We start from the raw sequence: 26654 nt of genomic DNA on the forward strand, positions 1-26654 counted from the left end.
TGCACTACTGAACACTAGAACTTTTTCCTTCTATTTGAGCATGTTACTTAACCTCACTGAGCTTCAGTTTCCTCCTCTCAAAAATGGAGTTAATAGGTTGGTGAAGGGGTAATTCTATTAACTCCATTTTTGAGAGGAGGAAACTGAAAGCTCAGTGAGGTTAAGTAACGTGCTCAGGATCATCAGCTTATCCAAGTCAGGGCTCCTTCTCACTACGCCCTGCTGTAGGAAGAGAGAAATGAGCCAAAGGGCCTGGCTAATCCACATTAGAAAGAACAGCCTCAAGACAATGGAGAAACTGTCAAAGTGGTGTGAGCCCAGAGACCCTGCTGGGAGGCTCTCTGAGAGATGTTTCTGGGCTCTGCCAGTCCTGGGAGTAGGGGTGCATGACCCCTCCAGGCCATTGCCCTGGTGCTCTGCTGCCCTGCAGAGTCATGGCCAGTCATAGCTGCAGACTCCTGGCCAAGAGCTCTTCACCACTCTTGGGTCTGTTGCCATAATCTCCTTGTCTTGCCACCTCAGTTGTGCTGGGTGACAAAGATGTTCTTCCAAACCAGTGGTTCTCAAACTTTAGTGTGCATCAGGATTGCCCGGAAGGCTTGTTAAAACATAGATTGCTGGGCCCCAGGCTCAGATTTCTGATTCCGTAACTCTGGAGCGAGACATGAGACTCTGAATTCTAACTAAGTTCCTAGGTGACAGTGATGTTGGTGATCTGGATCTGGGGACCACACTTTGAGAACCACTACTCTAAACCATCCTCTCTTCACAGGTCACAGATCTGCAGACCTGTAGAATGTCAGAGGAAAGGGGTGTAGCAACCAGCCTCAGACCAGCCATTGCACGTAAGAGGAAACTGGGACAAGGTCATAAATTGGGTGGGGGAGCCGTCCAGATGGATGCCGTGCCCACTGCGTTCACTCCACACGCGCGCACACACACACACACACACACACACACACACGGGCATATGCACTGGCCCACAGTTTTCCACCCTATTCCTCTGGATTCATTGATTCATCAAACGTCTGCTGGGTGTTTACCTTGTGCCTGGTACTTTGTTAGGTGCTGGGAATACGAAGCTAAACAGGCAGGTCCTCTGCCCTCAAGGAGCTTATGACATCATAGGGAAGACAGAAAAGTAAACCCTGCTGACAGTCCAATGACACAGTGCTACGAGAAGGATGTATGCAGGGTCCTGTATGAGCACACAGGAGGCGGGACCTCTAAATCAAACGGGAGGTGATCAGAAGATCTGGAGACGGTGGCACAGGCTGATTTCTGAGCTGTGAAGGGACCATGAGAAATGACTGGCTGGAGTAAAGGTAGGTGGGAGATGAGGCTGGAGAGGCAGCCACATGAAGGTCCTTCTGGGTTAGTCCAAGGAATTTGAACTTCCTCCTGAAAGCACTGGGGAGCCAATGAAGGGGTTTAAGTGGAGGAGTAACATGTCAAATATTCATGTTTGAAAGATCACCCTGAAAGCAGTGTGGTGGCAGGACTGGATGGGGATGAGCAAAGGCAGGGCCCAGTTAGGAGGCTACTGCACCAGTCCAGGCAGGAAGGGATGAGGCCTGAATCAAGGTAGTGGCAGTGGGGACAGGAAGGAGGGGCAGATGTGTACTATTTAGGAAGCAGGACCCGCTGGACTTGGTGACTGACTCACCGTGGGGGTGGAGGGGAGCACCCTGGGGTGCGCTCCGGCTGGGGAGGTGGGGCAGCCTCTGAGCACGTCTCCAGCCAAGCTCCCCCCTTCCCAGGGTACAGAGAGGGTGAGCACACAGCAGGACACAGACAGCAAAGCCACATTCAAACAGGACAGGGAAGGACAGTGAGTGCCAGCCAGCCACCGGCAGATAAAAACCAGAAAGGAGATGTGGCCAAGTTCGCCACTGGCCTCCTGTCAGTGGGGAGACACTGAGATGAAGACTGGGATGTGGCTACCTAGGGTGACACTCCCTAGATATCCAGTCGCTTGTTCCCCGCCCTGTGGGGGGCCTGCTCAGGCGTGGTCTGCAAGGGCCTTTGTACCACAGAGGGAGAAGTAGAAGGGCCGAGGCCCCAGAGGCTGTGAAGTCACTCGCCCCGGCCTGGGGACAAGCCCCTCAGCTCTGAAGAGGGCACGTGCCCTGACCTGGGGCACCGCTGGGGGTGGGGCGGGAGCCACCCTCACAGGTCCAAAGCCCTGGCCCCAGTCTTCAAGCACTTCTGGGAACTGGGCCTTCCTGAGACCATTCTCCCCAATCTCAGACCCCAGGAAGCTCCTCCCCATTTATCTCTCCACGCTCTTGGGAGCAGGGTTGACAAGAAAGAGACACGAGGAGCAGCATGTGTGTCTGGCCAAGCCATACTGCTCCCTCAGAGCCCTTGTCCCTCAGGCCTGCGCCATCTGCTTCTCTGTCTCCGTATGTTTACACGACGGCCTCCCCCCGGGGGCAGCTTCTCGGCCTTCTGCCACCCTGGGCCGGCAAGCATGCCTCAGAAAGGGGTGATCTGCCCCAACTCTACAGTGGAGCGGCAGCCATGACAAACCCTGGTCAGTGCCAAAGTGGGCGCACGCTGTAGAAGGGAGGGCTGGGCACTTGGGGGGCGTGGAAAGGGTTGCATGCAGTCTGTGCACCAGAGGCAGGGCTGGCCAGGGTCTCCAGAGGCAATGAAGTGTCAAGGTCAAAGCCCATGGAGGTGACAGGGAGCTAGAACGCAGAAGCTGGGCTGGGAAGCCAGACAGACTCTTGCGGACAGTCTTTGTTGCTGATGCAGACCTCTGCCAGCACACCTCTCAGTCCGTCCTCGGGGCTCCAGCTGGGATGGTGGCCGAGGTAGTGACAGGAGGTGGAAGAAGCAGGACATAGGGATGAGAGGAGTTTTAGCCTCTGCCAGGCCAGATTGAGTGCTGAGTGATTTGACCCCTTGACCTTAAACATGGCCACCAGGTGTCCCCACTCTTCAGAGCTCAGCTCTCCACTACCATCCCCCCGAATCTTATCTGGCACTCCTACCCCCGTGCTGCTCCAGTACTGCCCTTTGCCATCTCAGGTGTCCTCTCTCCCCCTGTCACCCAGCCCCATCCTCTGAAGACCAGAAGTTCCCCCTCTTCCATTAAGTCTCAGTCTCTTACAGGGTTCTAAAGGGTCTTCCGGGCAGGCCCGGCCCCCATGTGGTGCAGGAATCCACTTTCTGGCAGCCTCAGCCTCAGCTCTGCCCCCCAGGGCACTCACAGGCTTTGGTGTCACAGACCTGCCCGGAACTCCTTGCTCTCCCGCTCCCCACTGAGAGACCTCAGGCCATCACAAGCCTCCTGGGCCTCAGTTTAGTCATCTGAGCAATGGAACAGCAATAACCTACCTGGCAGGGTTGTTATAAAAGTCAAGTCTGTAAAAGCACTTCATGAACTGTGGAGTGGCAGACAGAGCTTAGTTACTCTTCTGCATGAAACAACGCAGGCCCTGGCCCTCGCCAGGCCGCACAAATCGTCAGTTTACCTGTGCCATGCACCTTCAAGTCCTGGCTCTCCCCGGGGGACTCCAGAGTACATCTGTCCCTCTGCCAGCGCGACAGCCCTCCTCCAAGACCCTAAGGCACTGCCTGGCTCCTCATCTCACTGGGCTGCACTTTTGGTGGCTGTTTCACACTTGCCTGAGCCCTGTTCCCTGGCAGGCCCTAAGCTGGGACAATGCGGTGTCATACAAAGCATGGAGGCTCTGGAGTCAGAAGGCCCTGGACCGCGAGTCTGCTGCTTTCTCTCCCTAGTTGTGTGACTTCAGCGCGGTGACTTAGATCCCTAAGCCTCAGCTCCTTCAGCTGCCAACCCAGGACCAATGTCTCCCTGAGGGAACGGTTACTGTGCACTCACAGACCCCGCAGTGCAGCACGGACACGACGCCTGATTTGTGTCTCTCTACTCACCGGAGGGTTAGCTTCATGACAGCAGGCCTGGCACAGTGCTAGGCACTCAGGAGGTGCATCGTAAACCTAATGTCACCACCCTGAAGATAGGGTCTTTACTTCCGTATGACGTCAGCACCATGCAATACTGGACACAGAGCGGGCTGTTAAAGGACACTGTTAGGGGGTGGACTAAATTCAGTCCTTATTTCTAAGGCAGGCTTCCCTTAGAGCCCGTAGCAGGACTAAGTTCCCAGGTCCCAGCACTACTACCTCTAAGCTCATCTCAGGTACCTAAAACCCTGCCCCAGGGCCTGGGGCCAATTTATTGCTTCCACCGAGCTGTGGAAAAGCCACAAGAATCCTTGCATACCTTGAAGCTACCAGCCCCAGGCTCAGCACTTCTGGGTTTGGTTTGATTCAGCTCAGTAAATTCCACTGAGCCTTGATAATCCCCCCGAAGTATTTCTTTTGCTTTGGAAGGTGGAAATGGAGCTGTGTGCTGCACTCCGGCTCGCCCGACCCCACCCGAGGCCGCCCGGGTGCGGCGGCTGCTCCTGCAGTCCTCAGCAGGGATCTCGCCTGACACCTGCCTGGAGGGGACAGGAGCCCCGGCCTCTTTAGATCTTTAGCCTCTGGTTCTCTGGGTCTTTGCCCTTTTTCTATTCTTGTCCTGCGGTTCTGGGTGAGAAGCTCTCTGGTGCAACACCCCAGTACAGCATCCTCTCGCTGTGCTAACCAGCCCGTTTGCTCTCTGGCCTCCCCCAGCCCCACTGTGAGCCCGTGACCGCCTGGGCTTTGTCTGCCTGGGTCACGTCTGCTTCTCCACTGCGCTGCCACGTAACAGAATTTCATTACGTATTTTATGAATAAACAGATGTTGATCTCATTCTCTTTCTGTCTCTGCCTCTTTCAGACCCCCACATCCAAGCTGTTCCCCAGCTCTGCCTGGGCTGACATCTGCCAGGATCAGTAGGAGCAGTTTTGGGGCAATCAGGGCTGCAGGTTGTGTGTATGCGTGTGTGTGCGTGTGAGTGCGTGTGTGTGCATGTGTGTGCGTGTGTGTGCGTGTCTTCACATATACCAAGCCCCCACATGGACACAGCACTTTCTCCTCACCCCTTCCGAGAAACCCTCCGACACCCACCCTCGCACATCCGCTCACACCAGGTCACAGCTGGACGAAACCTTAAAAAATCATCTGGTTCATGCCTACTGAAGTATTTATGAGTGAAATGACACATGTGTGGAATTTCACTTTAAAATACTCCAGGAGAAAAGATAAAAGGGCAAGCGAGGAGAAACAGGAGGGGCAACATGTGGAAGGCAGGCAGGTGGGCACGTGGGGCTTCATTTATCATCCTCTCACTTTTGTATATGCTTGAAATTGGCCGTAATAAACAGTAAAGCAAAAACAAAACAAAAAACGAGTTAGAAGAGAACCCTCTACTCCAACCCCCTCCTGAGGCCCCTGCTCATTTTGCACATATGACAAACAGCCCTGCAAAAAATCCCTTGCAGCTTCTTTAACATTTTCATTTGTGGGGGACTCATCTTACCAACTGGACTCCCGCTTCTCAAGGGCGGGGCTGAGTCTTACGCTACTTTATATCCTCTCTGTGATAGAGCTTAAAACAGGGTGGGTGGCAACGACCGCTTGGCAGAAGCTGCCAGCCCCTTCCCTGTGGACCGAGGCCTCCTTTCACATTCCCCACGCCCTTGGCATCTGCCCTTGCTCTGCCCTCACCTTCCTGCTGCCACCAAAGTGACAGGGCGATGCTGTGGCCAAGGACTCCCCTGTTTCCTGGGTAATCAGAGCCCTCCGTCAGTCCTGGCAGCATGCACTCCTTGTTGGTCAATATTTAATGTCATTTAGATTCTCACGCAGGCAGAAAGGAGGCAGGTGGGCTTGGGGGTTGCTACGGGGCTAGCAGGGGCCCAGCTGCCAGCCTCCCCCAAACCCTGATGCGACTGCACACGTGTTATGTTGTAGTGCAGCCTCTTTGCTCTCAACCCTCCTTTTGTAATATTTCTGCCCTCTGCCCTTCAATTAACCTTCCATGTGCTGGGCCCAGCATGGCTGCCGTGTGCAGGGAAGGGAGCATGCCGGGGTCAGTTGCACGCCTCCGCATGGCTTCCTTGGCAGTCCCAGTGGCAGCCTCTGTAGGAAATACAACTGCCCTCCAAGTGAAGGGCATGGGGCAGGGTGCTCTGCTCCACCGCTGGGAGAGTAGGAGTAATCATAATACACGAAAGCCTACGATGTGCCGGGCACTGGTCCAGGTGTTTTGTATTATCTTATTTAATTAAGTATTAATTAAAGTAGTAATTTGATTAATTTAATTAATATATTAATTTAAGTATTAGCTTATTTAATTCTCCTAACAAGCCCAGGAGATGAGTTCTGTTGACTATCCCCATTTTGCAGATTAAGAAGCTAAGGCTCAGAGAGGTTAAGGAACGATCGCCAAATCATGGAGCTGACAGTAGAGCTGGGACTGGAGCCCAGGCAGCCTGCCCCAGAGCCCAGGCTCTCAGCTACTGGCCTTCAGTGAGGGAGGAAGGTCGCACCTAGGACAGCTGGGCACGGACAGGCCAAGGCTCCTCCAAAGCTCACAGCCTTTCCCCACCTCCCTGCCCCATGAACTGCCCCCCTCCTGCCTTGGGCCCCTCAAGGGCCTTGTGTGTGTGGCTGATGGTGCAGGGGGGGCGCACGGGGACACACTCCCAGCCTGCTTCAGGGTGACGGGTGGCTCAAATAAAGGACAGAGGCCTTCTTGGCTACAAAGCAGAGCTGGGTGGCATGCAGGAAAGGGCAGCCTCGGCTGACAGGCAGGGCTAATTTATTTGCTTTCTCTTTGTCAAAAGGCCCCTTTAAAATGACTCAGTTGACCATTAATCTCAGTGAAACACCAACCCCAACAGGGAAAAAAAAGTAAGAAAATCCACAAGAAGAGAACGCACACATCTCAGCCCAGTCCACCGGTCGGGGCACGTGGGGACACCGTGGGGAGGAACAGGGCCAGCCAAAGCCCCGGCGCCACAGCCCAGGTGGGCAAGCGCCTAGTGCCAGCCTTGTCCCCCTGTCCTTGCCCGAGGCCTGAACGTACTGCCAGTCTGCCCTCTCTCGGTCTCCCAGCTGGTGGGGTCCTCACTGAGCCTGTCACAGTCAGGCTAACACATACCCTGTGCGTTTTAATGAGCCTCCTGTGTGGATGGTATGAAAATTCATCTTAGAAATATTACCAAGTCCCCCCCAAAAAATTCCTAGAGACGCGTAAATCAACTCCCTTTAAAAGAGCTTGGCTCAGCAGAGACCTTAAACTTTAGGGAAGACGCCAACTTTCCTTGAGAAGAAGCTTTGAGCGAGGAGGTAGGAGCGTGGAGGGCTGGAGGCTGCTGTCCACCAGGCCTGGGGGGAAACACCTGAAGGAAATTCTCCCACCAATGCTGTGAAAAGGTGGTGATCGGCTTGTGGGGGGGAAAAGGAAGTACAGAATGCGTTTATGTTTTCCTAAACTCAGAAGTCTGGGACCCAGGTATTCTGGAGAGGCTGTTGGGTCATTTCCTGGTGGCAGGGAGAGGATAAGGAGGGCAGGAGGGAATATGAGGTTAGAAAGGGCGTTGTAGTTCCCATCAGGCCAAATCCCAAACCCTCAGTCTGGCCTTCCTCCAAGGTCCTTCCACCAAGCCACCGGCTCGTGTCTCCCGGGAGGCACGCTCTGCTCTGACATGGGCTCCCAGCTGCCTGGGTGCTCACCTGCCGCCAGCTCCAGGGGGGACACCTGTCTCCCCAAGACCAGGGTCACTCCAGGGGGCACATCTCTTTCAACACACCAGTGGGCAGCACCTGCTCAGCATGGCCTGCCATTTCCCTTTGGGGACATTCTTTGTGACGTGGAAGCTCTGCTCCTGTGGATGCATCTACTCACAGCTCCCCCGCCTCCCTTGGCTGTCCCGCACTTGTCCTTCATGGACACTCTAAGGAGCTCCTCTGCTCCTCCTTTCCATTCCGAAACGTGCTGTAGTGGGAAATTGTGGGCTTTGCGCTCAGAACAATCTTGATTCAACACTCAAGTCCTCTGAGTAAGATCTGGATAAAATCTCTAACTTTTGATAGGGAATAGAAACTACAGAGTGACCTAGCAATTTTGAAAAAATCCAAATATAGAAATTCTAGAACTAAAAAGCACAACCTCTAACTCCCATTTTCTCATCTGTAAAATGAGAATATTCATATCTACTCACTTTATTTGGTGGCTGTGAGGAAAAATGAGAGAAGGGACATCTACTTCCAGTAACAGAAAGCTAAGCAATTTGAATAAACCATTCTGCTGAGCACAATGTAAAAAGCTGGATGAAATATAACAAACATTTTCTTAAAATCATCAAAGAAGTAACAAAGTAATGAGGAATCATGGGGCCATATCTCCGAGGAAGTGAGAATTTAGAGAGGTAATCTAGTACTCAACACCACTCTTGCCTTTAAAAAGACATTAATACAGAAGTAACAGTGCCAAAAAAGGAGCTGTGGTTTTTGCAGATTCCTCACTGCCCTCCAAGGTGGGAAGCCTGGATATATACTCTCTCCACAATCAAAGTTGGGGTCCTGAAGGGCTTCACCCTCAGGGTAAAGATGAACTAGGAGTAAATGTCCCCTCCCATTGCAGGCTAGTCTTAGGAGTTCAAGACTAGCCTGAGCAAGAGCAAGATTCCATCTCTATATAGAAAAGAAAAGAAAAGAGGTGAAATCAAATACATTGACCAACAGAGTCAAAAACAACAAAGCATACAAGGAAAGAAGACATTATGAGTGGGAACCAGAAGAAATGATAATAAAAAGAGACCCACAAGGAACTGAAATACAGTCACGCATCACATAAGGATGTTTCAGTCAATGATGAGAGCATATATAATGATGATCCCGTAAGACTATAATACCGTATTTTTACTGTACTTTTTCTATGTTTAGATATGTCTAGATACACAGATACTTACCTTTTTGTTATAATTGCCTACAGTATTCAGTACAGTAACACGCTGTACAGGTTTGTACCCTAGGAGCAAGAGGCTATACCATGTAGCCTAGGTGTGTAGTAGGCTATACCATCTAGCCATGATGTTTGTACAATGATGAAATTGCCTAATGATGCATTTCTTAGAACATATCCGCATCATTAAGTGAAGTATGACTGTATTGGGATTATCAGACACAGACAACTATGTTTATAATTCAAAGAAATAAAAGGCAAGCTTGAAAATTTTGTTAGGGAAGAGAAACTAAAAAGCGACCTTGCAATTTTGAAAAAAATCCAAATAGAAATTATAGGACTAAAAAGCACAGCAAACAAAATTAGGTCCTCAATGGATGGGTTTAAACACAGCTGAAGAGAAAATTAGTGCACTGCAGGTTAGAAGGCACTAGCCAGAATGCAGCACACAGAAACAAACAAGAAAACACATGTGCCTTGTACAATGCCTAGCATATAGAAGTAACAACGCAACAAATGTTACTTCCATTCTTTTTCCACTTTCAGGTTCTAAGAAAACATTTCTTCTTCCACAAAACCTTTCCTGATTTATTTGGCCTGACATCCATCACTCCATTAGTCTGAGTTTTCTCAGCACCTTTGTCCCTGGTTTATTTGTACTGAAGGGAACTCATTTATTTCTTGAGATCAATGAATGCAAGAGCTAAAGTTACTCCCAAAACTTATGTTTCTTGGTCAAGTGTTTCCTGGTCCACAAACCCATTCCACCTGTGTGCCAGGACGATGTGTAAATGCAAGGGCTTCCTTTTCAGAGGTCCATAGGAAAAGAGGTCAGTTGAATTTCAAAATATGGTCTTTTTCCTGACCCTGTTCCCCAGTCAGTCGGGGGCAAGGCAACTGCTGACTAAGGGCAGCAGGGTTCAGGGTAGACAGGGAGAACATATGGGATCCCTCTGCCATCAGAGCTCCTCATCGCGCTCATTCTGGAAACTCTGATGAGCAGAGCTGGTGAATGTGAGTGGCTAGAGATTGCCAAGACCAACAAAGTCCCTGTGTCCAAGAGAAGACGTCACCTCTGCAAGAAGTACTTCTGCTCTGCAGCCCCCGGCTGTCCAAGGACTTGGAGAACCACAGGTAGGCCTTGCCAGAGATGCCTCCTGCATGTTGACTTTAAGTGTCTGCCCTTCATTTCCAAACACTAAAGCAAGAAGGACAGGGATGCCCTGAAGAATCCTGTCTGGGTCACCTCAGACCCCCAGCCAGAAGCAGGATCAATGGCCTTTCTCTCCTTCAACAGGCCTAAAGTGTAAGGTAGAAGGACTGGAATTGGCTCTGGGAGGGAGGGATAGAGAGAGAGAGAGAGAGAGAGAGAGAGAGAGAGAGAGAGAAAGAGAGAGAGAGAGAAGAGAGAAGCTTTGGAAGCTTGGCTGCTGGGCTGTGTTGAGGTGGAGCAAGGCAGGCGGAGGAGCTAAGCAGGGTATGTGGGTGGGGGCTGGGCTGCTGTAGAAGGTGGGGCAGCACCAGGGAGGAGGCTTTGTGCAGGTGGCAGGGAGAAGTGGTGGTAGTTGTGTTTTGATCATTAAGAGCCCAAGGAGACTACAGAATCCAATGCCCTGGCCTTACAGGTTCTGTTTCAACATTAGAAAATTATTTTTCTAGACTTGGAAAAACTGTGTCACAGTTCTTCTGTGTGCATTTGTTTGCATGCACATGTGTGCACCAACCTACTCATTTGATCAAGGATTAAAACAATATTAATTGACGGCCTTTGCATGTCAGGCACTGGGCCGAGTGCTGGGGACTCAGAAGTGATCAAAACAGGGTCCGCAACCTGCCCTCGGGATGTTCACTAGCTCCAGGGAGACATAGTTCCTCTTGCTGGCTCCTCGCTCTGCCCAGCCTGCTCTAGGGCCCTCTTCATTCACTGATTGATATCTGGACCAGCCAAATGGTTTTATAGCCCCCTCCTGGGCTCCAAAAGCAGCACCGGAAATTTCAAGCAAGAAGCAGCTTCCTAGTCCAGCATCGCCCAGTGCGGACAGGATATTACTGAGGTCAGAGATGGATGACCTGCTCCAGCTCTTGTCTGCCAACAATCAGGGATCAGGAGATGACCAAGGGGTCAGCGTGTGAGGGGCCTCCTGAATCTATTTGTCTAGAGGGGCTAGACAAATCTAGAGGGGCTCCATCTAGAAAAAACTGGGTGAGCGGTTCTACATCTTTTCCCCTCTGGGTCTTATTTCCCTTCTTCTGATATGGGGCTGGGTTAGGTGAGTGGACCCAGAGACTATTCTCTTTCAGTTCTTGGTCCTATAGAATGGGCCCTCAGCTAGCTGGCAGAGGGCAGATCCCTCATGCTGGGACAGAACAGTTTGCGAAAGAGGCCCCGGTTGCTGGGACCCTCAGGGGCAGAGGAAGAAGCCGTGCTCTGGGCTCCATCCACCCAGTTTGCCCAAAGGCTGCACCCCGGAGCCCACACTGGGCACAGGCTGACACATCCTGACCTTCTCGCCACGCTCCCATCCTGGCTGGAGAGAGGGCAGGTGTCTGAGTGCTTACTCCTCCTCTTCTCAGTGAGAATCTATAGCCAATTAGTTGAGCCCAGGGAGGTGGAAAATGCCTCTCTCCAGCCCTGGAGCTAACAGCAAATTCAGTGTTTCTTACAGACATGTCTGTGAAGGCTGAGGATGGAGTAGCCTCCCAGGACCCCAGGGAGCTGGTTTGCAGCTGTCAGCCCAAGGCTTTAATAACGGAAAAGGCAAAGGAGCACTCCACTAAGTAGCATAAAATAAGTGTAAAACTTGGCCATCTTTTTTCCAGAGTCTGTTTTCTTTTTGGGGGGGAGGAGGGCAAAGAGCAGGAACTCTCCCTGGGGGTCCAACAAATTGGGGTTTTTGTTGCGAGGGGCTGCGGCAGCTGTAAAAGGAGGCCAATAACCGTGAGCTAAAATAATTGGTCTGGGGATGTACAGTCCCTCTAGCCTCTGCCTGTCACCTCACTAGCTGCGGGGCCTCAGGCAGGCTGACACACGCCTAGCTGCTGTGGCATCTCCCCAACACCGCGGTCAATATTCCATTTCATTAGATGTTATCTGTATAAAACCGCTGAGTATGGGGAGGGGGGTCCGAACAGTGTGATTTGCGGGGAGGTCCTGGTTCTGTCCCTGTCTGGACACGTGAGCTCAGCGAGTCATCTTCCTGTCTGTGCTTTACTTTCCTCGTTTGCTCCACAGGCTCCGCGATCCCTGCGTTACCTGTGCAGGGGAGAAAAGAGGACTGATGCTGAGTGGGGGGCAATGACATGCCAGGTCCTGGGCTCGGTGTTTTATTCATACGGCCTCGGTTCATCGTGTTATAGTGCAGATAAAATGGATAGGAGAGGTCAAGGAATTTAGACAAAACCAGAAAAATACTACACAAATATGAAAGTTGATATATTTTTACCGCTTGCTACCCAAACCGGGAAATGCTGACAGTGCCCGGCTCAAGAAACATGCTGAATGGACGAGGACTAGGTCATCTGTGAGCCGTCCGTCCCTCTCCTACCTGGTACGAGGTTTGGCTCGGGGGACCGGCTAAGGGGTGGCTGACGGAAGGGTGGCAGGGTGAGTCGCTCCATATGTCTGAGTATGAACTTCCAGGTCCCTGGGTGGACACGGCTCATTGAATTCCCAAGTCAAATGCACCCTTAGAATCACCCGCTTGTAGGGCAGGGACTGTCTGTGCCCCTGCTCTCTCCCATTAGCACCCATAGTCAGACTCGCCTACATGAGACTAAGGCTTAATTATTTTTAAAAATCAATTGGCTCCATTAAGTTATGACTAAAGTTCTATTTTAAACTTCCCCTGGAGAGATGTTACTCACTGGGAATAGGTGAGTAACATTAGCAATTTTCTTTGAGAGCTTGGGGCCTAGAGAATTTAGGCTCAGCTATTTTTTTCTGTCTTCCCCACCTGCCTGCTTCCTTGGCCTAGAACAGAAGTGATTCCAAGGCTTAGAGGCAGTGCAGAGTGGTGATTAAGAGCAGGTGAGACGTCCCCGGCTCTGCTACTTGCGGTGTTACGCCGGGCAGGTCAGTCTCTCTGAGTCTCAGTCTTGCCATCTGAACGCTGGGGATGATGCTAACAGGACCGCAGTGGGGCTGGACGGGGTGAGGCTTTTGGGTGCTGCCGTGGCTCCTGGTAGATGCTCAGGGAGAGATGCCATTGCTGTGAAGGGAAGGGCCTGTCCAGCTGGTCTTCACCAGCGGTGGTAAAAAGGAGGAGGATGAGGGTCACGACCAACTCCTGGCTCCCTGGCAGTGATGGTGGAGCTGGTTTCTACACCCTCCGGCTCAGCTCCTCAGGGATTTCTCCCTGTGCCGACTGGCCTTGTGCCACAGCCTGCATGGGGCATTGGGGGAAATGCAGAGTGGTGGTGGGGTCCCCGAGCACCCACCAAACACGGGGCACGGGGACGGTGTGAGTGCTGGGGGCCACAGTGTGAAGGAGCCACTGGATTGCAATGCGGCTTTCCTCCAGTGTGAGCAGGGCCAGAACCCTTGCACAAAGCAGGCAATGGAAAAACAAGGGCAGTGCACATTTTGTGAGTGCTTATTGCATGCCAAGCACTGTGCCTTCGCACTTTATTCTCCTGGACTTTTATTTTAATCTCCACAAGGACCCAATGAAGTAGATTCTGTTAGCATCCCCCTTCACAGAAGATGAAACTAGGATGCATTTGCTTAATGACTTTGTGGGGGTCACCCAACTTGTAAGCAGTCAAACCAGGCCCCAAACCCAGCCCTGCTTCACACAAGTATCTGAGCCAAGGCCCCTGCCCTGCTCACTCTGGCTGCTGAGGACAGGTTGGCGGAGGAGCCAGTCCCTGCTGCTCACTCAATTGCAGTCCAATCCCTTGGATTTCTCTTGCTCAGCTCTGGGGGCCTCCAGGAAGATGTTCTCCCAGCATCCTCTGCCCCTCGCCCCACCAAGATGAGCCCTGTCATCTAGAACCAGCAGGGGCAGGGCCAGCTAGGTCAGGTCCCAAGGTTAAGGAGTGGGCAGGAGTGAGCGCCCCCATGTGAGTAACCTCAGGCTTCTGGGAATCCGGTCGTCACCCTCTTCCCCTTCCCCCCTGGAAAGGCGCAAGCAGGAAGCTCACCTGGAGGCCAGCAGGCACAGGCGCCCTCCGCGTGGGGGGAGTGTGTGGGGAGGAGTCACAGTGGGGTCACAGGAGCCCCCTCAGGTCACCCTTGGAAACTTAGCAAGGATCAGAAGCCGGCAGTTCTGGTACCAGCCCTATCAGACTCCAGTCCCTCAAATTAATGCACAATCCAATTTAATTTCCCTTTAGGAAATTATGTATTTTTAAAAAATACATGAAGAGTCAGAAAGGAGCCATGGCAACGCAGAGGCTGAGCATCAGAGCCGAAGCCAAGCCCCTTCTCCCTCAGCTGGGCCTGTCTGGCCTAGGTCAGAGCCTCTGGACCCTCTTCACGTCATAGCACATGCGGAAAACAGCAATGTTTGTTCAGGACGTTGGGTCAGCAGGGCGGCCGTCTCCAGCCAGAGGTGAGCAGCTCGAGGCTCTAGTTGTCTTAGGTTTGCCCAGCTACCGCAGGGCCACCGGGTTCCTGTCTCACACACCTGTGCCAGGTAGAGAGGTTCTGCTCCGGGTCTCCCCAGCCAGCAGGCCCTGCCCATGGCCACCCTTAACTCCCACTAGAGTCCTGTGGCACTGGGACTCCCCTCCCATCTTATAGAGGAGGAACAGGCTCAGAGGTACGCAGTGACTTGCCCGAGGTAACAATAATAGGGTTCAGCGAGTGCTCACGCTTTTTCAGGCACTGCGCTAAGTGCTTTATATACAACATCTCCTTCTGCTGAGGGTCCCCACCCCACTGGCACACTGGCAATCTCTCTGAGCTTCTACTCAATTTGCTGGCCGCACCAGCAAGCAGTTATGATGTGCTGGGCCCCAGGGCAGGTGTTCAGGTACAAAGGTAAATAATGGAAATGGTCCTGCCCTCAGAAAGCCCACAATCCAAGACAGATATGTAACCGGCTGACACAAATAGATGTTTATTCGCGTATGCCACAGCCTTGCACTGACACCAGGTACAGACAGATGAAACACTGAGTCATGTCGCATATCTTAGGAAAGTGCAGACTCGTGGAGGAGCCCAGCAAACAAACTGATAAATTACCCCGCAGCACGGGAAGCTCCAGGTCAGACGTAGCAGCAACTGGGGCGGGGCCCAGACCAGGCAGCCCCAAGTGTGCTGGGGACGTCTGGGAGCCTGTTGCAGATGCCACACCACGAGAAGAGAGAACAGCATCTGCTATGACATCGCTGGGAACCAGACCTGATCTAGCATGAGTTCTGCCTCTACCGCAGTGCAGGGGCCCCCAGCCTATGGTGAGCTGTATAATTATTTCATCATATATTACAATGTAATAACAATAGACAAAGTGCACAATAAATGTAATGCACTAGAATCATCCCGAAACCAACCCCCTTCACCCCCACTCCAGTCTGTGGAAAAATTGTCTTCCATGAAAACGGTCCCCGGTGCCAAACAGGCTGGGGCCGCTGCCGTGGTGGGCGCTCACTAGACACATGCCGTGAGGCATTCACTGAGACATGAGTGCTCGAGGTGCCTGTGTCATCTTATTTTCTTATCATTCTGATTAATCTGGTTTTAACAAATGCTTAAAGCAGAGACCTTATTCCTAAAGAAACCCCTATCGCTGGGATAAAATCTGCTTTAGGAGCCTGGATGTTATTGCCAGAAAGCTGATAACTGACGGAAAGTCTCGTTTCTTCAGATGTCCTGCTGGTGTAGGGGACGCAGGCGCAGGTGCCGGGATGGAGCCTGACTGCCCTGATGGCCGTCCAGCCCCACAGCCCCAGCTCTGCCGTTGAAGGCAGGCGCTTCTTCATCTTCTCCACCTGCGCCCCTGCGACGTGTCTGCTCAGCCGTATCAGGGAGGCCCAGAGCCCTGACATTTTTATCAAACAGCAGAATACCCGGCTAATTTGTACCTTGGCTCATGTGGCACCTTTGTTACACAGAACACAAAGCAGTGGGTAGACCTGGAGAGGGTGGCCTCCTCTTGCCTCAGAGAGGAAGCAGCAGCCTCTTTCTTTGGCAGGAGAGGCAGAGTGTGCCCAGGGGGGTCAGTGGCTTGTTGGAGCCCCCAGGGCACTGTAGGTAGAACCTGGACTGGAATCTGTGGGGTGGGGGGTGGGTGTGCCCAGACTGCACCCGGGCACTTTGGGGCTGCCTCCTGCACCATCGCCAGCCCTCCGCTGCCCAGAGCAGCCCCTTTGCCCCTTTGCAAATTGCATTTCTAATAGCACTGTGATGCTCTCCTTCCCTCCCTTGCTCTTTTTCATCAGTCATTTCCCTTCATGTGACAACGAGTCTCTCCTTGGCCAGATTTCAGTCAGGCTTCTCTGCACCCTGTTCCCAATTAGGCCTTGACTTTTGGACTTCCGTGTCTGTCTCTGTATCTCCCAATTTTGGTAAGAATCCTGCTAAGTTGGTGTCTGATGACTTCCTCATCCCCTGCCATCCCTGCTGAGGTCTGACGCCCTGGCCTGCCTTCAGCGGAGTCCTGTCAGGCCCAGTTTAGCCAGAACCTCCTCACCCCTGATGCTTCCTCTTAGTGACTTTCACCCACCAACACTCCCCACCCTGCTCCCTGGCGATAAAGTCCCACTTCTCCTCATGGTACTCAGAATTGAGCCCAGTTCCATACTGAGGTTTCTTTCCCCCGATTGCAACAGTCCTGAATAAAATGTTTTCACTACATCAACTACTGTCCAGCTCTGGTTTTCTTTGACGCATCGTACCTACAGTTCATAAGCTCTGCTCCTCAGAGAGGCTGAGACAGAAGGTGGGAAGGTATTTCTGGGCTTTCCTGGCTATTCCTACACACAAAAAATCCCTCCCTGGGAAGCCGCCCAGCCCCTACCTCCACTGCCAGCAGCTCCTCCCAGGACCCTAGGGAGGAAGTGAGGGGAAGACGGAGGGAGGCTGGAGGCCGGGGCCACCGTGGGAGTAGTAACACCAGAGCCTCCTCAGCGCTAACTCCCTGCCAGGCACCAAGAGCTCATGAATCATCAACCTTAATCCTCACAACAGTCAGTGAGGTAGGTGCTATGGATACTCCCTACTCCCACTGTATAGATGTGGAAGCTGAGGCCCAGGGAGTCTAAATATTAATACATGTCACAACCACAAGTGCTCACACCCACAGACACACAAATGGGAGCATCTCATCTCTGAGACGCACCTGCACGGTCACACACACACCCAGACGCACATCCTTGCATAAATCAATGTTTTTTCCCTAATTTTTGAATGTTGTGAACACCGCAACTAGTCAATAAACACATGGAAAACTATCTAACCTATTTACTAAAAAATGTGAATTAAGGCAGCAAGGAAGTACTGTCATTCCACCAAATTGGTAAAAATTAGGGAAAGAAATGAGAAAATAGTCCTGGTGGATGCATTGAAATGGGCATTCTCACACACTGCCAACTGGTACGACCCTTCGGAAAAGGGACTTGGCAATATGCATCAAGAGGTTTAAAATGTCCAAGACCAAAAGTGGCCCCCAAATTTCATCTGAATGTCATTCAGAAGTAAATGCATGAAAACGTTTAACACAGCATTGTTTATTCCAGCACAGACCTGATACCGACCCAGATGACTTACGCTAGGGGGTTATCTAATTAAATCATGCAAAGGAAAAATGACTAGAAAAGATAAAACACCAAACACAACAGTGTCAATAGTGGCTGAGTTTGAGTGATCGATTATGGTTAATTTCTTCCTACCGCTCCACCCTTTTCTGTCTTCTGGGCCTCTGCATTTTTCAGTGAAAAAAGATCATGCCTCACATTTCTAATAAAACTAAACTTTATGAAAAACGTTGGGAGCAGATCACAACACTTCATGAGTGATAGAAAGCTGAGAATACGGACACAGAATTCAGCGTTGTAATCAAGCGAAACCTACAACAGAAATGATCTATCCCATCAGTGATGTGCAAAACAGCCACCGTGCGTGTGTGATTGGACATAAATAGTGACGAGCACTCAGACGGCGCTGTGATTAGTTTGACTTTTATACCACAAAGCCAGTTTTTAGTTTTTTTCTTTGATGTTAGTTCTTCAGCATCTGTTAACCACATCAGGGCTGACAGGTTAGCCTAATGCCAGGTGTGAGCTGTTCCTACGGGCAGGTGTGCTTGTGTACGAACACACACACACACACACACACACACACACACACACATTGTTATGAGGCAGCTGTCTTGCCAGCCAGGGTCCAGAGCTGAGTATCATGAACCTCTGTCCTGGGCTTGGTGGATTCTAGACAGTGAAGCTGCTACAAAACATGTGGTTGGGATGGGGAGGAGATTTGGAGCAAGGGTGGCCTCTGGGCGGAGGGGAAGGAGGACCAGGACTTGGAGGACCGAAGAGGATCTGCCTGTGCCAGGGCCTGAGGCCTCCTCCCCGGCAGGAGTCCTTGAGAACAAATTCGCACTGGCTTTGGCCAAATATACACTGAAGCGCAACGTGGCTAACATCGGCTCAGAGGCTAAGAGCAGGTGGGAGTCAGACGGAGAGAGCTGGCGAGTCCCTCGTGGCCAAAAGGCTGAAGGGAAGCCTGCGAGAAGCAACCTCACATTGTCCCAGGGAGGGGTTTCAGCTGTCCGAGAGCCGTCTCTGTTTTTTTCTTATTGATTTATCAATTCGTAATTGCCAGGCTTTTCTACAGGCGCTTAGAGACTGGGCTACATATCCCAGGGGAACAGACGGAGTGAGGGGACTGCTGCTGTTCTACAAACTTCCAGAGTGGGGGTGACGCCCGTATGTTGTCCCCTAAGTTTCCCTTCTTGCTCGCAGCCGCCTCACTTTCTCCTCGGTTTCACAAGGGCCACCTGGGCCGCCTGTCTCAGCGCCTCGCCCTGGCTGGCTCATGCTGGCAGGAGTGCAAGCCTCAGATGCTGTCCCATTCTGGGGAGGCCCTGGGTTGGCACCTGAGGCACAGGGCCCAGAGGAGGACCAGCCCCACGGGTCGCACTGTTTTCCTGCAAAGAAGAGAGCCAAGAAAAGAAAGAGGCACCGCCTGGTCTTTCGTCTCCTCCCTGAGAGAGAAGTGGCTTTCGTTTGCACTTGAACCCAGCTGGGCCTTCTTGCTTTCAGGAGAGCTCACACAGCCCCACGAGAGGCCACACACGTGTGTGCACACCCTCCTACCCGCAGGTGCATGCACAGCCTCTTACCCGCGCACACCCACACGTGTGCACACACAAATGCACACTCCCTCTACTGCAGGGGGGAGGCGCCCTGCCCCCAGCCTGAGGGTGTGGGACTGCTTCAGCTTTTGCATTTGTGTGTTAGATCCTGCCTGGATGGTAGCAGTGAAAAGTTACAGTGTGTCTTCTCACCTCTGAGGAACCAGGAGGAAAAAAGGTACAACACAGCTGGAATTCAGATTACAGATGTGAAACAAACAACAAAAAAATCCCCAAGCCCAACCGGAAAGAGAAAGCTCATTAATGTCTCTGTTCCCTTCCTCATTAAGCAAGAGCTCGCTCATAAATATTCACAGAATTCTAAAGTAAGATCGAGGAGAAAGTTAATGTGCAACAATTAAGACTGCTCACAGCTCTCAAGGAGCCTGACTGGGCTCTGGTCTCCCAGAGGGGCAGGGAAGGGGATGGGGCAAAGGTTGGAGCACAAGACCCCCCTTGGCACCTGCAAGATTCCCTGTGAAAGTAGCTCATAGGGCCTGCTGGAGTCTCCTTAGGCTGAGAGTTGAGCCATGGGAGGGTCTGGAAGATTTCCCAGCACCCATCACTCGATCACCCACTTTACAATGAGGCAACCGTAACCAGAGAGCATGCATGACTCGTCCAAGGTGACCAGCCAAGCCGTGACTGAGTCCCAGGGCACTTTCCACGGTCCACTTTTACTTTTTAGCCAGGACTGGGAAAGCTTTCACCTCCCACAGGGATTTCCTCGGGGTTCAGGCCCTCATCTCTCCCTGCTCCCGAGGCTGCAGAGCTCTCTAATCCTGCACATTTCAGCCAGATTAATTTTCTTAAATGCAGGTTTAATGGCGTCACTCTTTCCAAAAAACATTCATTGGCTCCCTCATTGCCTATGAATTAAATGCCAACTCCTCATGCTCTGTGGTCCAAATGCTCCTCTACAACCTCAATTATCATTACTCGTTATTCATTTCCCAATGTTCCAGCCAAATGGAACTCCGAGCTCTTCTCCAAACACGCTCGAAACTCTCCTCTCTCCAAGGCTTGTTTATGTAGCTCCCACTTCCTGGAATTTCCTCCTCTGATGGTTCTACCTGTCAAAATCCTGTCCGTCTTTCCAAGGCCTGGTTCAAATGTTATTTAAAATGTCTGTTCCATTAAGCTAATCCTATTTTTTATAACCTGGCAGAATCTCGCTCCAGGGTATTTTGCTTGAACCCCTCCTATGCTACGCCATCTCCTTGTGACTTGTCATTCAGCCAATAACAATAATAATAATAATAGTTATAACAACATCAGTTACTACTTACTGAGTGCCTACAATGTGCCTGTTGCCTATCCCATTTCACAGTTGAGTACACTGAGGTTCTCAGTACACTGGGTTAAAAAGCCCAACTCTATCTGGTTCTAAAACTTTTGCTTCCTCTCCTTTGATATACTATTTTCATTCACACTTTTGGAAGCTTCCTTGATTGACTGGTGTCCGCACAAAAGATACACATAAGTCTTAACCCCTGAAACCTGAGAAGGTGACTTTACTTGGATTAGGGTCTTTGTGGATGTAATCAAGTTAACATGAGGACGCAGTAGATGAGGGTAGTGTCCAATGACGGGTGTCTTTATAAGGAAAGAAAAAGTTGGATGCTGACACACGGAGGGAGGATGGCCATGTGAAGACAGAGGCGGAGATTAGGGTGATGCATCTACAAGCCAAGGAACGGCAAGGGATGCTGGCAACCAGCAGGAGAGAGGCCAGGAGGGAGGGAACCGATTATCCCATTAGAGCTTCCAGAAAGGAATCAACCCTGGTGATGCTGTGATCTTGGACTTCTGGCTTCCCAAACCGAGAGAATACATCTCTGTTGTTCTAAGCCACCCAGTTTGTGGTACTTTGTTACGGCAGCCCTAGGAAACCAATACACTCTCCAAGGACAGGATGTGTTTTCATCCTTCTCCTAAGCCTTTGAGAGACTGGCACCCTGTCTTCACACGGTGGGTGTTTAATAAATGCCTGTGGAATGGAACAGGGATTTTTTATGCAGCGGTCCCAGGGACAGGGAACAGGCTTAATGTTTTATTGATGGGTGCTACAGGTCCAGAGAGGTCAGTTACCTTACAGCTAGCTGGCAGTGGAGTTGGTTCCAGGACAGGAGTGCTGGGTCTCAGCAGCTAGGAAATGTGGCACCTGGAAAATGCAGCTGGTGGGGCCTCATTTCCAGGTGTGAGGTCAGCCCAGCCCAGAGGCCTTGAAAGTGCCTGGGGGTTTCTTTGGCATCATTAACTGAAGCCACTGAAGCTGTCCTGGGTCCACGGTAGTGCTGGAGAGAGGACTCAGAAATGCCTGGTTACCCTCTTGCCCAGGAAGCCCTGGCTGGCCAGCTCTGGTCCTGGACTGCAAGGTTGCTCTGGGATTTGTGTTTCCCAGGAGGGAAGGTGAAGGCTGTGGGGCTCCGGACACCTTCTGGAAGCACCCAGTGGTGAGCCTCCCGGCTCTCCCCACCGACTGGAGGCCCAGCTAGCGTCCTCTCCGCCTGTAACACCAGTGGCCAGGTGCCCTGCACCTGGAGCTCCTGTCATCTCTGCCGACAGGCATGGCCTTCTGCTGCTCCTGGGAGGCGGCAAGGAGCAGTTTCTGGGGGCCTGAGCACCCTGCAGCCCCTCCGCTGTTTGGAAGGGCAGTGGCTGGCTCTGAGGGGGGCTGCGTGTGTGTGTGTGTGTGTGTGTGTGTGTATGTGCGCACGCATGTGCTGATGCACAGAACTCAGGAAGCAGGGTTCATCTTCTGCACGGTCTACCCCCTCCCCCAGAACTGTGAGTTGTGGGGCTTCTCCTCAGGCAATTACAGGCAACAATCTGTCTGAGATCTCCCCCTAAGGGCTCTCCATGCCCTTGACAATGAGCCATGGATTCTATTTCTACTCTCCTTCTTGTGTGGGGGCTCAAGCAATCTCTTTCTCTCTTTCTTTTTTTGCTGTTAAAAACCATATTCTCTTTGTTCTAAAGATTTACATGATTTTCACATTTTAATATTTCTGAAATTGTGTCATGACTAAAAGTTAAGGTGTATCTTTTTTGTCAGGTAAACAATTTGTTTATTGTGGTAAAATCATATATAACATAAAATTTACATTTTAACCATTTTTAGATGTTCTGTTCAGTGACATTGTTTATGCTGTTGTGCGACCATCTCCACCATCGATCTCCAGAACTCTTTCATCTTCCCAAACTGAAACCCTGCACCCATGAAACAACTCCCCATTCCTCCCTCCCCCAGCCCTGACAACCATCTTTCTACTTTCTGTCTCTGTGAATTCTGATGACTCTAAGTAGCTCACATAAATGGACTCGTATAATATTTGTCCCTTGTGTCTGGCTGATTTTACTTACCATAATGTCTTCAAGGTTTATCTGTGTTGTAGCATACGCAAGAATTTCCTTCCTTTTTAAGGCTGAATAATATCCCATTGTATGTATGTATCACAGTTTGCCCCTCCATTCATCTGTTGATGGACACTTGGGCTGCTCCCCGCTTTTGGCAACTGTGAATAATGCTGCTATGAACGTGGGTGTACAATTATCTTCTGGAGTCCTTGCTTTCAAGTCTTTTGGGTATGTACACAACCAGAGTGGAATTGCTGGATCATATGGTAAGTCTATGTTTAATTTTTTGTTGAACCAGTCCTCTTTTTATAATCAGAAATAGGGATATATAGGGATATAGGAAGTGGAGAAGACAAAAAAAAACCCCTAACATCTTTTGCAAATATACTTGGTGCTAAGAATTTTATGTCATCTTATCTAAACTTTGCAGCAAGCCTATGAGTAAGATATCATTTTCATTTTATAGATGGGAAAGCCAAGACACAGCCCCTGCCCAAGGTCACATGGTTTGTAAGTGTGGAGGCACAATCTGAACCAACAGATGGTGGGGACCCAGCTAGGTAGCTGAGCTGTGGCTGGAATCACAGAAGCAGGGGTTCTTACTGCTCCGTGGGCTCTCGCAGCCACCCCGTTACTGCCGAGGGGGTGGCTGGGGAGATGGTACATGTCCCTCAAAGGTCCGGAGGACTGTCCTCGGGGGCTGGGCAGGGTAGGGGGTGAGGAAAGGTGTTCCGGAATTTGTAAAGTTCTTGGAGGAAGCCCTAATTCTAAGCAGGCAGTGGTGTGTGTGCCATCCTTCGAGCCTTTTCTTATCTAAACTGCCAATTTCTTTCAATGGTTTCTCACGTGTGACAGTGGCCAAAGCCCTCACTGTCCCTCCTGTTCTCTCTCCATTGAACCTCCTCTGGTCCCGGACACAACATCGCGTCACAGCCTTGCAGATCAGGCTCGAGGGTTCTAAGGTGCCCAGGGACTAAGCTCCAAACTTTAAAGAGTGATCTACTGTCTCTCTTTGCTCCTGTTTTGAGCTTTAGTTCTCTTTTTAATGATGCTGGTCTTACCCTTTCCAATCTGAAGAGCAGTCTCCTTGATGGAAAAATCAAAAGAGAAATAGGAGCTGAATACCACATTTCATTGTGGGGTGCACTACTCCCTGCAAAGCATTTCTGTGACTACTGGCTCATTTGGTCCTCACTGCAACCCTGAGAGCTAAGTAGGGCAGGGCTGTTACCCATGCAGCGAGGTTGAATGACTTGCACAAGGTCACTCAGTTAGTTAGCAGCCCAGGCAACAGCTGAGGTGTGAATCCAAGGCCAGAAATTCTTTGGGGAAATTCTGACTATCCAAGCACAAATAATCCCAGTCAGGAAGCATCTAAAGATACTAATATGGCCATGCCAAGCTTTGTCTGACCAGTTCACATTTGAAAAACAAAAGCAAAAGCAAAAGGCTGTTTAATTGTAAACAGACAAAGCCCAGCGCTGGGGTGTAGTGTGGCCTCCAGGGAAGGATGCAGAACATGCTGGGTTTTTACGAAAAGCTGAGGCTTGGCAAAAGTGCAGAGGCAAACTAAAAACATTTTTGATTATGCTGATAACATGATCCCATGCCCTCCAACTCCAAAAAAAAGGGAAAAGAAAAAAAAAAGAAAGAAAAAAGCTTACGCGAGAAATAAAAATGAAAGACAGGACTAAGCCTGCTGTTCGAAGGAAGGTACAGAAATACTGACAGCTCTGTGGAAGGCAGAAGAACTTGGGGAAAGAGCCTGTAGCTGAAATGGGGAGACTAGGCTTGGTCTGGCATTGGCCAGTTGGTTGACTTACAGCAAACCACCCCACCCCGTGGCCCTTTATGTTCCAGCTGCCCAAGGTTTTGGACTAGTCCAGCGCTTACCAAACTCCATTCATTCTTCACCTGCCCTGGTGATTTTGCCATACCCACACAATGCTTGCATTATTAAATTCTAGCCAGAGCTGCTGTCTGCTTAAAGTACTGAGCCTGAGGCTTGCTCCTCCTTGGTTAGAAAGGGAGATTAGCAAGATATCCTAGTATCAAATTAAGACTTTCTCTTTGGTATCATCAGAAAGATTGAAAGCAAATTGAAAAAAAAAAAAAAACGTTTCATGTCCATATACCACCGAAATTGCTTTGAGCATCCTTTAGAGTCACTTTCAGGCCTGTCAAGTGGTCCAGAGTCCATGCTTTGGGAAGAGTGGACTAGGCTGGTGACCATGGATGTCTCTAATGCTGTTAGGATTTTTTGACCCATAGATCTGGGGTCCAGGATTCCTCTCACTGTGCGGCACAATGGCCTATGGTGCTCAGGTGTCCCTTAAATTCTGCACACGCTTCCCAGACAGCACGCTCATCCCTGTCATGTTCACGTTCTTGAGGAGGACACAGTACAAGTTCCTCGTGTTGATCACAGCACTGTCCACAAGCCACGTCCACTGGAAGCTTTCAGGATCCCTGACATCAGACCACAGGCTCGCACTCGGCTGTTGGATTTGTCTTCCATTATGTGAACTGTCAGTACTTTTAAATCAATGCATAATAAAAGTAATGCATCTCCATTGCCAAAAATCTGATCACCGAGCAGAAAGACAGAAAGAACTAAACACATCATTCATTGTTCCAACACCCGAAGATACCATCATTGGTATTTTGTTTTTTTAATAATCTTATTATTTTTCTAAAATCATAGTTGTTAATATATTTATTATCTGTACAATATTGTTTCCTGCTTTTTCCCCAAATTACCATCTGAAATCATCATAAACATTATTCTACATGGCTGCATTTTGATTCTTTCTGATTTTTACTTGTACAAATAATTTTATTAATAACAGTATTTCTGAACTAGCACAATTTCCTTAGGAGAGATCCAAGAAGTGACTCTCCTGGGTGCCATATCCCATCTGCAATGTTTGAATGGGAGTATTTTGCACCCCTACCAGCATCAGGTACTCATTAAAAATTCGAATCAAAATCTTTACTAATTTACAAGGTAAAAAATAACTATAATAGTTGTTTAGATTTTCATTTTGATTATTAGTAAGATTGAAGATTTTCCATCTGTTGGAATGCCAGCTTTATTTCTTCTTTAGTGAATTGTTTATTACATCCTTGGTTCATGTTTCTATTGTGCCTTAAGGGTTTTATTATTGACTTGTATGAGATCTTTATATGTTAAAGATATTAATCATTTAACCAACATTTGCTGCAAATATATTTTTCAACTTTTAAAATGCAGGTTTATTACAGGTTTCCCAGGTAAACCACATTGACTTCTTAGATGCCCAACTTTTCTTCCTTCTTGGAATTATATGTGATTTTTATAGATATAATTTCATTTTTAGAGTCTCTCATTCCTCATGAGCTATGTTTTCTTTTAGAGTGTGCAGCCACAGGACCACAAAACCTTGACTTTCAGCTTTCTTTCTTTAAAAATTTTATTTATTTATATATTTTTTTAGTGATGGGGTCTTGCTATGTTGGCCAGGCTGGTCTTGAACTCCTGTATTCAAATGATCCTTCCACTTCAGCTTCCTGAGTAGCTGGGACTATAGGTGTGCACCACACCTAGCTTTGACTTTCAACTTTTAAGCCTAGGATACATGTCTGCTCTTATGCCACAGGCAATTCCTTTGCATGTCGCCCCCCCCCCCAGCTATCACGAACACACAGAGACATTCGGGTCTCAGGCCCTCAGGTTTGGTTCAGGGCTTTTACTCTTTCTATTTCTAATGATTATTTGAGTCAGATGGTTGTTCACAGGTGGTTTATTATGTCAATGAGTTCATAGTTTTGGAACTATGGACTAATTGACTTTAAAAAATCTCCTAAGGGCTTTATGAATTCATTTGGGGTTTTCATAGGACAGTGGCATCTTAGAGCAAAATCCCTACTCATGGGAGACATGAAGTTTCTAGAATAATAATGGCCATAATAATAACAGCTAACATTTGATGATCACTTAAATATGCCAGTGATTGTTCTAAGTATTTCACATGAACTACCTGGTTTAATCTCCAGCAATCCTAGGAGGCTGCTACTATAGGTTGAGTATCCCTTATCTGAAATGCTTGGGACTAGAAGTGTTTCAGATTTTGAATTTTTT

General features: G+C 49.9%; 1 protein-coding gene across 1 annotated transcript in view; it reads right to left on the minus strand.

Annotated features, from left to right (window-relative positions):
• The window catches only part of LOC123634760 (potassium voltage-gated channel subfamily D member 3-like), a 31637-nt gene extending 19143 nt beyond the window's left edge, over positions 1 to 12494 (minus strand). The window contains exons 1-2 of the mRNA XM_045546493.1: positions 12422 to 12494; positions 10708 to 10962 (exon numbers count right to left, since the gene is read on the minus strand). Of these exons, the coding sequence (XP_045402449.1) occupies positions 10708 to 10962; positions 12422 to 12494 (328 nt within the window). The remainder of the gene's footprint in view (positions 1 to 10707; positions 10963 to 12421) is intronic.
• Between the last annotated feature and the right edge of the window lie 14160 nt (positions 12495 to 26654).

Source organism: Lemur catta, chromosome 3, assembly GCF_020740605.2.
Source record: "Lemur catta isolate mLemCat1 chromosome 3, mLemCat1.pri, whole genome shotgun sequence".
Lineage (NCBI taxonomy): Eukaryota > Metazoa > Chordata > Mammalia > Primates > Lemuridae > Lemur > Lemur catta.